Consider the following 18005-nt stretch of genomic DNA (forward strand, 5'->3'; position numbering starts at 1 on the left):
TCTCTCCCTTCTTCCAAAAAAAGCCACAAGCAAGACTTCATAGGCAGATGAATTGTCTCTGCCTTTCCTGCCCCAGGAACTTATCACTTCTGTTCTATAGAAGAGTCACTGAACCTGAATTATTAACTCTGCTCACTTTCTACAGATGCTGCCAGACATGCTGGGGTTTTTCCAGTAATTTCTATTTTTGTTTTAGGATTTTTAGCATCCACAGTTCGTTGTTTTATTTTAATGTTAAATGTTAATGCTGGGCGCTGAGCCATTTTAACTCTTAGCAACTTGATCACATCCCAGCCTGTCTGACTCCTATTTAGACTAATGGTTGTTGCTTCATTAGACCTCTGGTACCCAAAGTTAAAGCTCAACTATTAATGTTATCTTGTCGTCAATTGTAAATACAGAAAATACTTACCTGTGCTTAACAGATTTCCCTCCCTTCACTGAGCTCTTTTATAGCAAGAAGGTGCTTTCTGCCTGTTAATCATATGAGTGACAAAAAGTCTTTTATATAAATTGGCAAACTGAAATTATGAATTTAAACTAAATTAACTTAATGTGCTGGTCAGGTTTTCTCTTGAAGTCTCACCTTTCAATCCATTAGAAGGCATTCATAATCAGCCAATCCCCAATGTTTTGAAAGCCTCAGAAATGTTTAATTGGATTGTTTTGAATTGAAGAATCTCAGTGAACTCAAAGCCCATGCGCACACCCAGTGTCCCCTGGAGCCATATACAGTGATTTTCAGAACTCTGACAACGAGCTTCTTTTCCAGTCAGCATTCCCACCCCTACTCTTCCACTTCCCTTTTTCATTTTACCCTTACATCCTCACTCACTTTATTCCTCTCTCACATAGTTTCAACTATTCCCTCTTGCCTGCTAATCTGATCTGACCTAAATACTGTCCTTGATTTCCAATATGTAATGCTGCTGGATATCATCTAGAAGGCTGTCTAAGCAGAAATTTCCTTCAGTTCTGTGTTGGATAGTCTGAAAGCCTTTATTGTCCATCACAAACCCTACTCTCTCTGGTCTGAGGCTCAATCGATTAGTTAGCTACTTTTGAATCCTAAATTTCATTGAGATGAGACACAGACATCCACTCCATCACCAAAACTGCCTAATTCCATCTCTAACATTACCTATCTATTTATCTATATCCATATCTCAGCTCATCTACTGCTCAGCTCTCAATCATGATTTTATTACTTTCATAATTCAGATGGAATCATGTGGAGGTGATCGAACTTCTGTTCTAAGCCCTGTGCGCCTCTTGTTTTGGAAGGGCCACCATATCTTGTGACACTCAGGCACCTGACTGGCCAGCAACCAGCCTCCTTCTGGGTGGCAAAGGTTCTTGCCCCTCAGAGGCTGGAAGCTCTACCAAATCACAGCACCAATGACAATTTGATGGTTGCTAGTTTGATAGGAGTCGAGGTTCATTGCTGAATCCCAAGCTGAAGTTGAATGATGGAAGGAGGTGGATTGTAACAGTCAGCAACAAAGGATTAGTTGCCTTACAATGGGCATCCAGTTCTCAATGTTGTTTTTCTTATCAAACCGTGAGTCTTTGAATGAACTACACCACACCCCCCTTGAACCACCACCCTCATTTGTTAATTATCCATTTAAAGAGTCAATTTATAGCAGAGTGGGATAGTTGTTCACAGACCTTCCACCAACTAGCTTTGGAGTGGAGGCAATTGGTACAGTGCCAATTCACCACTCTCCTACCATATAAATGTTTCCACACTATCAGACCACCATGAGGGGGGATAGAAGATTCTGCTCTATGTTACTCAATTCTTTGCAGGGCAGTTTCCCAAGTTTCACCCTTCATGAACATGAACTCAGAAATTCAGCTGCCCATTGCTTAACTCCTGTCTGAACTTCATGCCTTAGTTGAACATGCATATGTATTTAACAAAAGTTTCTTATTAAGATGGTTGGTACCTCACATCTTGATACTGTTCATATAACCATTATTGCTGCATTAGGATGATTGCTGAGGGCCAGGAATCTTCGGACCCCCTTGGAACCAAGAATGATACTCAGTCCTAACTGCTGCAAAGACACACAGGTCTGGTTGTCAACAATCTGTTGCTCAATTCTAAGATCTGACTGTCCTTTTTTAGTAACCATTTCCTCCAGATCTGCCATTACATCTTTAAGTGGTAGAACGTTTTACTTGCTGCTGTTAGAGAAGATGCACGGAATTCTTGTGGTTACTTATATAAGTTAGTGGACTCCATGACTGACACTGCCAAGACCTAACTTAGTCATTCTCTCTGATGTGGCCTTGATTGTTGCTCCTTCCTGATAAGAAGTTTAGACTTGAGCATATCTGGTGCACAACTGGTTTAGCTATCTGTCAATGAAGCTACTGTTTTGATGCTATTGAGTTTCAATTCCCCTTATTTTAAACTCACTGCTATAAACTCATCTCTCAATATTCCCCAAAAGAGTCATCACAGCACCTTCCCAAACAGGATAACAGCTTGTCCCAAACTGTTGTTAATATTAATTCCATTCTAAATGACATGAACAAATATAATCATTTCTACTTTTGATTTAAATATATTTATTGATGTTTTTGGAATACAATCAAAATGTAAACATAATTTGAAACACAGTCGTAAATCCTTAAATAATTAGACAGACTGCTCACTCATTAAAGTTAGTCTGGTAGTATTAATCAAACTCAAAATAAACAGTATGCTACAATTAATAAGTACATTTATAATATTAAACCATATTTAATTCTGGGCATTTAGTACAATTATTTTGTGAATATATTCATGTATTAAATGATGTTGAATGAGAAATATTCAGATTCTAATATCTACATCTCCCAGGATTACATTGAGCGACATGACAAAATTTGCCCTTGCATCCAAAGGGTACTTCTTAAAATCTCAATTAATTATGCATAGAGGCAAAATACCAAAGTACAGTACTCATCTATTCATATTGATTTAAGAATGAAGTTGCCATAAACCAAAAAGGTATAAAAAAATTCATTTGACAAATAATTGGAACTCTGCCTTAATAGTAAACACTTTCAGTCTTTAGTAATACATAAGCATTCTTCATGGAATAGTGCACACCAGAACTTACACTACCATAACTATGAAATGTAAAAATGCTTCTGTTCTTGATCAAATTGAAATGGACTTCGGTTTAGTTATTTTAAATTATTCTTACAAATTAAAAAAGTTTCTTCCATAACTGTAAATTATTTAAGGCAGGTATTGCAATTCACCGTCAGATTCAAATTCTGATTCAACCTCAGATTCAAATTCTGATTCTCCTAGTTAAAACAAAAATTTTAAAACATTAATAGCAACAACAGGAACCAGAAATCAGATTAAACATTTCTTATAAAATGGCTTTATGTGGAATGATACACGGTGGCTCAGTGGTTAGCACTGCTACCTCACAGCGACAGGGAGCCAGGTTCAATTCCCACCTCGGGCAACTATCTGTGTGGAGTTTGCACATTCTCTGTGTGGGTTTCCTCCCACAGTCCAAAGATGTGCAGGTTAGGTGAATTGGCCATTCTAAATTGCCGTAGTGTTAGGTGGATTAGTCAGGGGTAAGTGTAGGGGAATAGGTCTGGGTGGGTTGCACTTTGGAGGGTCAGTGTGGACTGGGTGGGCCGAAGGGCCTGTTTCCACACTGTAAGGAATCTAAAATAAAATCCCAGTAACTGTTCTCACTAATAACACTAAAGGGTATTCAGACTTACCTCCTGGGTTAAATGTGCTGCAGGTAGAGACATCACAATGTCCTGCAGGACCTGGTGGCCCAGTGGTTCCAGGAAGACCTGGTAGCCCAGGACGGCCTGGTGGGCCAGGCAAGCCCTGTGGTCCTTGTTTTCCACGTTTTCCCTCACCTTGAGAACCTATACAAACATAAATACAAGAACTTCATTCAGTCAAAAAAAGAGTGACTGTATGTTATTGTGAAGTAAGAGTCTGTTTCACTTGTTTTACAGATACGTCCTGGGTGGCACGGTGGCTCAGTGGTTAGCACTGCTGCCTCACACCGCCAGGGACCCAGGTTCAATTCCAGCCTTGGTTGACTGTCTGTGTGGAGATTGCACATTCTCCCATTGTCTGCGTGGGTTTCCTCCGCGTGCACCAGTTTCCTCCCACAGTCTAAAGATGTGCAGGTCAGGTGAATTGCCATTCTAACATTGCCCGTAGTGTTTGGTGCATTAGTCAGTGGGAAATGGGTTTGAGTGGGTTAACCTTCGGAGGGTCAGTGTGGACTTGTTGGGCCGAAGGGCCTGTTTCCACACTGTAGGGAATCTAATCTAATCAAAAAGAAACCTCAGAGTCTACAGATCAAATCCAATTTCAGATTGACAGTATGGATTGTCCCTTCTCTATTGGTTCTCAGAAATAAACAGGATATTAATGTTGCTATTTTAATTCCAAATCTTGGGTGGAGAGGAAACTAATTGACACAAATTGACAAACTCTTTCAGACAGGTGACAAGAGTGGCTAATATAGGAAGGAGAAAGTGAGGACTGCAGATGCTGGAGATCAGAACTGAAAATGTGTTGCTAGAAAAGCGCAGCAGGTCAGGCAGCATCCAAGGAACAGGAGAATTGACGTTTCGGGCATCAGCCCTTCTTCAGGAATGAGGAAAGTGTTGCACTTTTCCAGCAACACATTTTCAGCTCTAATATAGGAAGGAGTAAAGTTTGAACTGCTGAATAAAGGATATTTTTTCTGAAATTCCCTCTTGAATCTTAAATTCAGCCTCTCTTGAATTTAGGTATGCATTTGATGCTGGCACTGGACAAGAGGAGCAAACAGTTGTGTCATCAGTACTTCCCTTTTCTCGCTGAATCTCAGTCAAATTAACCATTGCATATACAGTAACTATTTTGAATTAAACTGGCAGAAATGTATTCATTGTACAAAACAGTGAAAACTGTCGACAAGTATTTTCTTCTCAGAATGAAGAGGAAGATAGAATAGAGGAGGTCACCATCGAGGAGAACGCATAGATCATTTATTTTATGATCTGTACAGATTAGTGGAGAAACATGACTATGATAATTTAATGTCAGAGTTCAGAAAATACAGAATTGTCATTCGAATTGCTTATGAGGTTATGTCACAGCTATGATAGTCAACTGAGGATTTCACTCCAGAGAAAGCCATACAGGTAGAGAATGAAGCTTAAGCTTGGAAGGAGAGGAGAAGATCAACTTTATCACAGGGGATCAGCAGAATGCATTAATTCTTCAGATACAAATCCACAAAAGCCGCACTTGAGAAACTAATACAATGAGTAGGACAGACACCAGATTTTAAAGGTCCATGTCAATACTGTGGAGCAATCATAGAGAGTGGCCAGCTATTACAAAGGAATGCTTGATCTGTGACACAACGGATCACTTCCAGAAAACATGCAATTAGGACACAGTCACAGAAAAGAAATAAATTCAAATATGTACCCACACAAAAAAGGTAATAGGTAAAATAGTCCACAATTGAGAAAATGCCTAAAATATTCTTCAGGGAAATAGCTGATCCAGTCCTAGACTTTTCAAGTTTGACAGATGAGTGAATGTGAATTTATTAAAAAGTTAACCGCAACGAAAACCACACAGGTGTCATACAGCTAACAACAGTGCATATAATTTAAAATTAAAGTTATGCTACGAGTAACTCTTAACTAAAGGAGCATCATATAGTATAAAACCTCTCCTGACTCCAATCAAGAATTTTCACTCTTGAGGAGGAATATATATCTTGTTTCAAACAGTTCCAAATAGCAAAATGAGTCAAACTAGTTAAGAAACAACTGGCCATGGAGCAATCGGTCAACTGATAGAAGATTCCATAGGATACACTAAACTCATGGTGGAATCCAAACAGAAGACAGGTGCCACTGCAGTTGGCCATATTGGCTTAAGAAGTTGGGTTTCTTTTTATCAAGAAAAGCGATGGTGGCCAGCAAGCAATGATTGGCTTAACAAAATATAACATGAACACAAGTGACCAAGAATATTTCAGCACTCATTGGAGCTGTGTCAAAGTTGGACAATCCAAAGATCCAGTGGGTTGACTATGAAAATGTTTTGAGCACTGACAGGTTTTCACAATCATGGGCAACTTACTGGTGTATGAGGGAAGACTGGTTATTTTAGTGCTATGACAATAGATGTGGACATTCCTTACATTTAACTTCAAAATGTGTTGTCTGTTTTTTTAAAGAGAAGGATTACAATATATTAAAAAACTGAAGATTTAAATTCAGTAACTACCTGGAAAAGTCCTGTGTGAAGCCAATGGAATGTCATACATGTAATTTATCAGGAGAAAGTGAGGACTGCAGATGGAGATCAAAGCTGAAAATGTGTTGCTGGAAAAGCGCAGCAGGTCAGGCAACATCCAAGGAACAGGAGAATCGACGTTTCGGGCATAAGCCCTTCTTCCTGAAGAAGGGCTCATGCTCGAAACGTCAATTCTCCTTTTCCTTGGATGCTGCCTGACCTGCTGCGCTTTTCCAGCATGTAATTTATCAGGGAAACTTCAAAACAGGAGAGACTTACCTACAAAGATAATGAGGGCTGATGACTCCCTGTTCAACAGCAAGCAATGTGGATTACAGTCCAAAATGCAAACACATTTTATATCTTGCTTTTGGGTGACTAACAAGGAGAGGACTTCAAATCCGCTTCAACTCTATTGAGCATTAGTGTGTTATGAAGGTCACAGTCAAGGAACTATCCCTCAGTTATGCTGTGTTGCAGGTTAAGATCCTTTATAACTCCAAATGATACAAACCAGTTAAAAAGGAAATAGGACAACAATAGATTCTCTCATACCCTAAGAAATGAATTTCAATTATTGTTAAAAGGCATTAGAATTACCAAATCTTAACCAATCTGCACAATAAAGCATTGCGAAGCTGACTATCCACCTATGAACATCAATGCTCCATTGTAACAGGGGTGACATACAATGATCCTCTCTTCACAAATGATTCCACGACAGTCTCATATATTTATGGTTTTTAAACCTTTATTCTTTGCATTTGTCTCATATTTCTATTGCGCATGTATGAGCACTGCATTACAAATTCTTGACACAGTAATTAATAATCTCATCATCATTAGGAAGCCAATTAAATTGGCTCCATATAAAACTTGAAAGAAAGGTATCTCTAAAGAAATGGATGCTATTCAAAATAATCTTGTTGCTACCAGCCTTGGGGTCACGGGTGAATAAAGAATGGGAGCCAGTAAATTCCTCCTCACCTGAAAGCTGATCAGGTTGAGATATCATGTCTGGATCTAAGTTAAATTGTGAACCTTACCAAGGATCTGGTCACAACAAATTTAGGGCTTTTGCCATGATTTGAACCCAAGGCAGAAATGTAATTGTTAGAGCAGGTCCAATCAGTTAGATCTAGAAAAGCTGGCCTACGTTCAGAAGGATATCAGTGACTTAAGTGTCCTGACGAAATTAAAGCTAAAGAATGTCTTAAGCATCATCCACCATGCAACTATGATCTTGTGCTATAAATTCAGTGTCTTATGATCCTCCTCCACTACCTACCTGACAAAGGAGCAGTGCTCCAAAAGCTAGTGCTTCCAAATAAACCTGCTGGACTATAATCTGGTGTTGTGTGATTTTTAACTTTGTAATACTGTAGTTAGCAGGTGGCATGCAAAAAAGAATCTTTTTAAAGACAAGAGTCTCTTTTCATGAGACTAATAGCATTCTTCCTCTATCCTAAAATGAGACGGATGGGACCAAGTAACCCCACGTTGAGCAATAATACAGGCAGTTTAATACAACAAAGTAAGGATTGCACATATACCATTCTATGTTAGGTAGATGCAAAACCCAGATTAATTAATACAATTTTTTTAAAAATTAATTAATAAAACCCAGATTACTGGATGACACAATGCAGGGCTGGGGGGGGGGAAACTGTAAAACTTTTCTGGGTGGATGATTTAAATCAGCTAAATATTCTTCCTCATCTAACTTACCTGGTGGCACTGCTTGCTGAATGTATTTTCTCTCCTCATCTAGCATTAATTCATTCATATTTAAATATGCAGTAAGCTTATATAGCAATTAAACCAAATGAGATTCAGTAATCAGTTGACGTAATTAAATTGGTAAAGCTCTTCTTGTAGTTATCTGGAGTAATCTAGAGCTAAAAGACTCAATTATTCATATTTAATACTGTAGCAAAGGCACCGGTGAATTAATTCTGCTTGAGTTATTAAAATCTAAAATAAAATCTTTCCATTTTGAAAAGCAAAGCTTTTAATTGCACAGGTGATTTGGTGGTGGAAAAACCTTTTGGTTGCATGGGAAAGCACTTCCAGATAGAAGTAATAAAAAGCACTTCATTGTATGGGTGACTTGGTGGTGGCATAAAAAGCAGTTTGCTTGTGAGTGGTAATGCCTGGAGGCCTGGATTCAAGTCCCACCTGCTCCCAGGGATGTGTATAACAGTTCTGAGCAGGTTGATTAAGGGAAGGAAAGGCTTTTAGTTGTAACTAGAATCTAGGGTGTTCTGTACAATGTTGATGTTCTTATTTAAGAAAGAATGCGATTGAATTAGAAGCAGATTGAATTAGAAGGATTAACTTGACTAATTTCTGGGGTTGGAAGGTAATATTATGTGCGAAGATTGCATCTCTTTTCATTGAAGTTAGAAGAATGAGAGGTGATTTTATTGTAAACTACAAAATCCTGAGAGGTCCTGTTAAGGCAGATGTTAAAAGATGCATGTACTGAAAGGGTAGAATCAGACTCCACTATTTAAAAGTAAGGGTATCACATTTTAAATGATGAGACTCAGGTGACTGTCTGTGAGGAGTTTACACATTCTCCCCGTGCCTGCGTGGGTTTCCTCCGGGTGCTTCAGTTTCCTCCCACAGTCCAAAAATGTGCAGATTAGGAAAATTGGCCACGCTAAATTGCCCGTAGTGTTTAGGGTAAATGTAGGGGAATAGGTCTGGGTGGGTTGCGGGTCAGTGTGGACTTATTGGGCCGAAGGACCTGTTTCCACACTGTAAGTAATCTAATCTAATCAAAAAACTTGTTTTTTCTCTCTCAGACAATCATATGTCTGTGGAACTTTCTTCCCCAGAGAGTGGTGGAGGCAGGGTCGATGAATATTTTTAAAGCAGATATATATAGATACGTGACTAACAAGGGAGCCAAAGAATATAGGGAGTAGGCAGGAAAGTGGAATTAAGGCCACAATCAGATCAGTAATGTTCTTATTAAACAGCAGAGCAGGTTCAAAGAGCCAAATGATCTATTCTTGCTCCTAATTTGTTTGTATGTCCATTCATCTGTATGAACTCTCTAAATCTGAATAATGTCATAAACCCCACAATTTCCATGTACTTTCAGTATGAATTTTAGCCAAGCTTTGCAAACCTTAATTTCATTACCTGGAGACCCTCTTGGTCCCTCAGACCCTGGAGCACTGACTCCTGGGCTACCTTTCTCTCCTTTATCACCTGGTTTACCTGTTGAAAATAAAAATATGTTCAGACAAATTTAAAATTACACAAATTGGCAAAAACTGGTACCTCGCCAAACGTAAACGATCCAGTTTGTTTGACATCTGTATGAGGCAAATAATCATTTTGCATGAACACCATAGTGTAGATTTCACAAATTAACAATCTACATAAAACATTGTGTATTGTGCAACTGACGTTTAACATGGACACAATTGCTCTCTAATAAGGAGGGACTTGATAATTTCAGTGCCTGAAGTCAGTTAAGTATGCCCATTGTGCAAACCCTGGTTGAGGGGACAGTAACTTAACTCAGTAAGAAAAAAAATCAAGGACGAGAAAGACCAATTCAGCTACTTCGAGTTCATTTCATTTGTAGCCTCACTCTCCCATTAAAGCCCATCTTTGAATTTCCCAAACTATCCCACTGAATCCCGTGCCTGCAGCACTTCTAGCAGCAGAGGGGAATCTGCAGGTGCATCCAATTCTGCTTCTCTAGTTAAGTATGGTATATGGTATAATCATAATCCAAAGGGTGTTGTGGTGCAGTAATAACATTTATACCACTTGGCCAGAAGGCCCAGGTTTACCTGCGAGTGAAACAGAGTCATAGAATCCCTGCAGTGTGGAAACAGGCCATTCAACCCAACAAGTTCACACTAACTCTCCGAAGAGCTTTCCACCCAGACTCACACATCCCGCCCTGCCCCACACCCCCTTCCCCCCACCCCCCACCCCCTCCCCCTCCAACCCTGCATTTCCCATGGCTTATCCACTTAACCTACATATTCTTGGACACTATGGGCAATTTAGCATGGCCAATCCACCTAACCTATACATCTTTGGATTGTGGGAGGAAACCAGAGCACCTGGAGGAAACCCACGCAGACGCAGGGAGAATGTGCAAACTGGAATCGAACCTGGGTCCCTGGCGCTGTGAGGCAGCCGTGCTGCCATTTGACATCACATTTCTGAGCAGGGTGATTTTATGATACACTCATGTAGTCACTAAATACAATCCAATCTCAAGATTTCTTTTAACTAATCAACTAAGAATTAGTAGCAAAGGAGACACCTTTTACAGCAGGGACAATTTTGCATGAAGTCAGTAGATTTATAAAATCAGTTCTGGGTTGCTGACAGAAGGTGATCCACACCTATGTAAGTGAAAGTCAACAAATTTTATTAATTATTTACAATAAATGGTAAGGGAGGACATCTCTCGAACTCTTAATTCAGTCCTTGTTCCGTGTGATCTAGTGCTGCATTCATCAGCCACGCACACAATATATTTCAAGGATTGTCACAGATATCACATAGGAATTAGAAAACTGGATGATTCTGTCCTTTGCAGCAATTGAGATAAATCATTACATTCACATTTTAGAGCTGAAGAATAGCTTGTTAATATGATATCGCAGATGAGCATTCATCATGGAGCCCTCTGGCCTACCAAGCACTTGAAAGACACTATAAGCTTGAAGGTAAGCAGTGAACTCAAATGGACCCAAAAATCTCTTCATTGCCCTGCTCCATCTAAATTAACTTGGCAATTTCTTTCCCCTCCTCACTATTGAAAAAAAATTCAGGTTTGTTCTGCAGCAAGCACACAATCTAGGATATTGATAAAAGTCATACAACTGAAACGCTCACTTTGTTCCTCTGATTACATATGCTGCAAGACCCACTAAGTACTTCCAGAATATTCTGATTTTATGTTATCCATCCTGCAGATTTGAGTAATAGAGTCATAGAGATGTACAGCACAGAAACAGACCATTTGGTTAACTTGTCCATGCCGACCAGATATCCTAGATAAATCTAGTTCCATTTGCCAGCACTTGACCCATATCCCTCTAAACCCTTCCTATTCATGCACCTATTCAGGTGTCTTTTAAATGATACAATTGTACCAGCCTCCATCATTTTCGCTGCAGCTCATTCCATACACTCACCACTCTGCACATGAAAAAGTTATTCCTCATGTCCCTTTCAAATTTTTCCCCTCTCACCCTAACCTATGCCTTCTAGTTTTGGACTCCCCCAAGGCATGGAAAAGACCTTGTCTATTTACCCTATCCATACCTGTTGTGATTTTATAAACCACTATAAGGTCACTCCTCAGCCTCCGACGCTCCAGGGAAAACAGCCCCAGCCTGTTCAGCCTCTCCCTATAGCTCAAAACCCTCCAACCCTGGCAACATCATTGTCAATCTTTTCTGAACCCTTTCAAGTTTCATAACATCCTTCCTATAGGAGGGAGACCAGAATTGCACACACTATTCCAAAAGTGGCCTAAACAATGTCCTGTACAGCCACAACATGACCCCCCAGCTCCTTTACTCAATGATCTTACTGTACATGAAATGAGAACAAATATCTTTGTTTGCTAACTTAAGTCTGGGAAGGAATTATCTAATTCTGTATGCTGGGACTATTTTCCAGTAATGGGATTAAGCTATTGTTAAAAATATAAACAAGAAGATTTAAAATACCTATTTCTCCTGGGTAGCCAGCCTTGCCATCATCTCCTGGCATGCCTGGTATTCCGGGAGGCCCTCTACTTCCCGGTGGTCCTGGTTTCCCTGGGCGCCCTATTTCTCCTGCTGGCCCCTGTATGATTCGGACAGGTGCTGGGTTCCTTGTAAACTCAGTCAGAATCGAATCAAATTTCATCATGTGATCTAGGAGTCAATAATTAAAAGACCATGAGAATTACTCCAACAAAATAATGGTAACTTTTATAGTTGTCTGTAAACATAGAGTTAAAATGCACTTAGCTCTCTGGCTAACAGGTATTTTATCCCTGAAATTGTGAGATGATTGTCTAGAATGAAGTTTTATTCAGTGGTAATGCAGACTTTCCCAATTTTGAGGGATATTAACTTTTTGATGGATTCTTTAGGTTTTATACAACAAATTACCTGGGAAATTGCTAAATTACAATCTAAGCATAGGATTCAACTGATGTTCTATACAACAGGAGATGAATATTTGTTCCAATGGTGGCACAGAATAGGCTTTTTTGTTTAGTGTCCCGATATATGTAATACCTGATGTTCAGTTCTATTGCAGTCAACATATATTGCTGTCTTGATGTCAGTGGTGTAATTTTGAAGCTCTCACACTCTAGCTTAACCCTCTTCAACTTTCACAGGACAGCGGAAAGCAGGACTATTGACCAACCAATGCTAGTTACAGTGATCATCAGCTACTTACAAATTAGTTGCCTGGCTGTTTCTACTGGCTGTTGCTTTAATTCTACATGTATTTGTTGCTTTCCATAAACATTCAGTGTTATCAAAATTTAATAGTATAACAAGTAGCATAGAAGCTTTAGCTGACTATGGGGAGGTTGTAGCATAATGGCAATATCAGTGGTTTAGGTTAGAGACAGGGGTTCAAATCATATCATGGGAGATGGTAAAATTTGAACAAACAAAAATAGAATTAAAAAGCTGGCCTAACGGCATCTGTGTGACCACTATAAATTGTTGCAAAAACTCATCTTACTCACTCATGGTTTTAGGGAAGGAAATTTGCCATTCTTACTAGGTCTGGTCTACGTGTGACTCCACAGCAACGTGGCTGACTCCTAACTGCCCCTGGGCAATTAGGAATGAGCAGCAAGACCCACATCCCATGATTGAACAAAAATGTCTTCTACATAAACTCTCCTATTTCCAGACATCAAGAAGATCCACATTGAAACGTGTCAAATTGATGCAGTCACAACCACAAAATCAAAAGGTAAAATCTCCATAGTCTCTGCAGACCACAGGTCAGAAGTCACTCAACACCAGGTTATAGTCCAACAGGTTTATTTGGAATCACAAGCCTTCTGAGTGCTGCTCCTTCATCAGGTGAAGTGAAGAAAAGCACACAGGCACAGAAATTATCGGCAGATAGATCAAAAGATCATACAAATGGTGTGAGTGAGTGTTGACAGGCTGAATAATACGTCTTTGCAGGTGATCAAAAATGTCAGACCGTGTGAGTAAAGTGTCAACAGCTGAATAGCGAGTCACAGTATAACCTACAATTTGATTAATTGAGGCAGAGAGATAACTGCAAAAAATTAAAAATGAAGTTGTGCTGGAGACAAACCAAATGGCTGGAATAACATGGTAGGATAACAGACCCATGTCGAGGGTCTAACCAAAGTGACAAGTAATCCAAAACTGTACAAACTAATTAAGGAAAAGAGATCCTAACAAGTGATGATGTCAAAATAGGACAGTAAGGAAGATTTTACTAATACAGAACAATATGGTGGGATTACATACAGTGTGACATGTAACCCCACCATGACCACCTGCAGAGACTGACACTCCACTCACACCATTTGTATGCTCTTTTGATCTATCTGCTTATAAGTTCTGTGTATGAAGTTCTTCACTTCACCTGATGAAGGAGCAGTGCTACGAAAGTTTGCGATTTCAAATAAACCTGTTTGACTATAAACTAGTGTCATGTGACTTCTGACTTTGTTCAGCTCGGTCCAACACCAGCATCTCCACATCATAGTTACCAGCCCACAGGGTTGCTTTCTCATTAGAGAGAGAGAGAGAGTGTGCAAGAGAGAAAGAGAAAGATGACTGCTGGTGGTACTGTACTTTCATGTATTTGATTCTTTCCAGACTGGAACTGGAGAAATGTGAAACATCTCACACTTGTATAAGGGAGGTTATTGAGGCTTTCGAATCAAAGTGAGTTGACTACTTTTCACATTGAATTGCCAGTGAAAGCAGGTAGAAAAAGCAAGGAGTTTTCTAAGATTGTTTTGTGCACTCTACTGATTCCAGTTCTTCAATATGCAGCTGACTTGTCACCATACAAGGCATATCCTGCAGGAGAAAGTCGTCATTCTGGATGTCTTCATTCTGCAGCAGTCATTGTGACAAATGCATGCCATAGAGTCATAGCGATGTATGTCATGAAAACAGACTCTTTGGTCCAACCTGTCTGTGCTGATATCCCAATCCAATCTAGTCCCACCTGTCAGTATCCGGCCCATATCCTTCCAAACCTTTCCTATTCATATACCCATCCAGATGTCTTTTAAATGTTGCAATTGTACTAGCCTCCACCACTTTTATATCTTTCCCCTCTCACCCTAAACCTATGCCCTCTAGTTGTGGACTCCCCCACCCCAGGAAAAAGACTTTGTCTATTTAACCTACCAATGCCCCACATAATTTTGTAAACCTCTATAAGGTCACCCCTCAACCTCCGACGCTCCAGGGAAAACAGCCCCAACCTGTTCAGTCTCTCATGAAGCAATACAGCAAACTAAAGGGTGATTACTAAGTGATGCACACTGTCCACTGAAAACAACAATCATAGTTTTTTGTTTGAGTGGGTAGTATCTCAACTTCTAAACCAAAAGCTCTGATTTAAGCCCCACAGAAAGTGCGCTCACAATGTGCTCAAACAGGTTAATCATCAAGCTGCAAATCCTTTCAAACTGCTTTTGGAATGTATGTTATGACCTGGTGAGGAAAATGTTCAGCTCCTTTCTTTTAAACCCTCTCAGTTGGTTCCAACACCTTTGGAATATAGGGATAAGAATGTCTGACTCATGAAAACCCTCACTCATGAGTGTTGATTCCATACAAGGGTGTAACTTTAAAACCTAACAATAAATGTTTCCTGTACTTACGAACAGCTAATTGATATTGTCCTGCATTGTGTTCCAACTTACATAAAAATAAACTTATAAATCGACTCAACAGAATTTGCTCATAATCCAGGGCTGGTACATAACTGTCACACCCAATAAAATGGCATATGCCAAATTGAAAACTCCAAAACCAATGTTTTCTGGAATTTTAGAATTTTATTATGTACTACGCTGAAAGTAGTAATAAAAATATAGCATAAGATACACATAAACACAGATAAGAAGTGTAAAAATGGGGAGGGTGGGTGTCTATATGGACAAGAAGGTAAAAGTAGTTGAAATTTAAAGTTTTCAGAGTTGCAAGAGTGAAACTGGAGTCCTAACTATTTAGCTGCTTTCTGGTTTCCTCGGGATGGATTTTTTAAGATTACATTACAGTGTGGAAACAGGCCCTTCGGCCCAACAAGTCCACACCGACCCGCCGAAGCGCAACCCACCCATACCCCTACATTTACCCCTTACCTAACACTACGGGCAATTTAGCATGGCCAATTCACCTGACCTGCACATCTTTGGACGGTGGGAGGAAACCGGAGCACCCGGAGGAAACCCACGCAGACACGGGGAGAACGTGCAAACTCCACACAGATTTTCTGAAGATGCTTTCTCGCTGGTACTCATTTCTGAGAGAGAAAGAGAAAGAGAGAAAAGCACTTTCAGTATTCTTGCCGTAATCAGTTCATGTTGCTTTCTCTCTTCTTTGTTGCAGAAAAGCTGATATACAGTTCCTTTGTGAATTCTGATGCTTGTGTCACAGTTCCATTCCAAACTGGATAGTTCTAAGTAACCTTGCATCTCTCAAAATGTGAATGTATGATAAAAGCGTGAGTAAAAGAGAGATGCAAAATTATTGATGCATGACTGAGTTTCAGTGTCTCTTGATTAAAATAATAATTCCACTGGAATCAGTTTTGCATATTCCACATGAGCTGCCTGTGCTTGTCAGGTGATCACAGCAGCCGTTTTAGGTCAGTAGTGTTCATTTTTAAACTATTTTGTCAATGAAAATCTCAGGTATTAAAGTCAAATGATTGAATGTTGAATACTGATACGCCATTTTCATGATCAGCGGTGTTGCGCAGGAATCAGTGCTGGGTCCACTTTTGTTTATAATTTATATAAACGATTTACATGTGAGAATTTATGAGGTATTATAAGTAAGTTTGCAGATGACATCAAAATTGGTGGTACAGTTTACAGTGAAAAGGTTATCTAAGATTACAAAGGGATCTTTATCAATTGGGCCAATGGGATGAGGGGTGGCAGATGGAGATAAATTTGGGTAAATACGAGGCATTGCATTTTGGTAAAAGAAACAAGTTCAGGACTTATACAATTCATGGTCGGGCCCAGGGTAGTGATGTCTAACCTAACGGTTCAGGTACATTGTTCTTTGAAAGTTGTATCTTGGCACACTTGCCTTCACTCCTCAGACCACTAAGTATAGGAGTTGGAATGTCACGTTGAGGTTGTTCAGGACCTTGATAATACTACTATTAGAATACAGTTTGGGTCACCCTGCTAAAGGAAGGATATTATCAACTTGGAGAGAGTTCAGAAAATATTAGCCAGGATGTTGCCAGTACTGAAGTGTTTGAGTTATCAGGATAGGTTTGGATTTTTTCCACTGGAGCATATGAAGTTGAGGGGTGACTTTATAGAGATTTTTGTAATCATGAGGGGCATAGATAAGGTGAATAGCATAGGTCTTTTTCCTAGAGCGGTTGAGTTCAAAAATTGCAGGCATATTTTTAAGGTGAGAGGAGAAAGATTTAAAACTAACTTGAGGGGAAACCTTTGCACACAGAAGGTATTCATATGTGGAATAAACTACCAGAGCAAGTGGTAGATGCTGATACAGTTACAATATTTAAATACATTGGATAGGCTCATGAATGGGAAAGGTTTAAGTGCTAAAGGCCGGACAGCTTGTAGGTCTGCCAGAACCTCCCATGTCAAAAAAACCTCCACAATCAGGTTCTTGCCAGGGTTGTACGCCATGGCATCTGCCCTCCTGGCTTTGAAGGACAGTCAGAAGAGATCAATTTTAGTTTGCAATCTGAATGTGTGTGTGCAGCCATGTTACCATGAGAAATGTGATAGACCAGGGAACTAACACGTAAAAATAATGATTCTGCTTCAGAGCCACACTGGAGAAGCCCTAAAATACTTTAAAAATTGTATCTCATGATAGTGGTCTGCTGTATACTCCACAATCATGAAAAAACTACCACTGATATCAGCTCGGGCCTGAAGAGATGATTGACAGGAGAATGAAGAAGAAAAAACAAAGGAAGAGAAGGAAAAAGGAAGAGACTTGCTTAGACAAATTCAGTCTGGGCACTCTACAAATAACTGATTCCATTGTAATACCACAAACTGTAATCCCAAATTCCAATTCACCAAAAGTTGTACACTCCTTACCTTCCCTCTGTCACTGAACTCTTCCCCACAGTATGTAACAAACCACAGAAAAAATAAATATCCTAAACAAAATGTATAAACCAACAAACAATAAATGGTGCATAATTAAACTAACCACGTTTGTTCATTTTTTAATATCCATCTTGTGGGTTCCTTCGATGTGCTACACAGAGCTGCAGTATTGCGAATGGATGGCTGCAGATCTTAGGCAGGAGACTGCAGATGGCCTTTTCAAACAATCTCATGCTGCTCTAAGCCCACTGACCAGCCTTATTTCAGACTGCACCAACTCAATAGCAATCTGGGCTGGCTTGCTGATATATATCAAGCAGCAAGGGCATGAAGATGGCCGCAGGGGACTGAGTACGAAAGCTTTTT

General features: G+C 39.7%; 1 protein-coding gene across 2 annotated transcripts in view; it reads right to left on the reverse strand.

Annotated features, from left to right (window-relative positions):
- Nucleotides 1-2643: 2643 nt before the first annotated feature.
- The window catches only part of LOC140463034 (collagen alpha-1(XIV) chain-like), a 186691-nt gene continuing 171329 nt past the window's right edge, over nt 2644-18005 (reverse strand). For both annotated transcript variants that reach the window (XM_072556643.1, XM_072556644.1), the window contains exons 45-48: nt 12016-12204; nt 9449-9526; nt 3748-3903; nt 2644-3309 (exon numbers count right to left, since the gene is read on the reverse strand). In XM_072556643.1, coding sequence (XP_072412744.1) covers nt 3239-3309; nt 3748-3903; nt 9449-9526; nt 12016-12204 — 494 coding nt within the window. In that variant the 3' untranslated portion in view covers nt 2644-3238. The remainder of the gene's footprint in view (nt 3310-3747; nt 3904-9448; nt 9527-12015; nt 12205-18005) is intronic.

The sequence above is a fragment of the Chiloscyllium punctatum genome, chromosome 37 (genome assembly GCF_047496795.1).
Source record: "Chiloscyllium punctatum isolate Juve2018m chromosome 37, sChiPun1.3, whole genome shotgun sequence".
NCBI classification, from domain to species: Eukaryota; Metazoa; Chordata; class Chondrichthyes; order Orectolobiformes; family Hemiscylliidae; genus Chiloscyllium; species Chiloscyllium punctatum.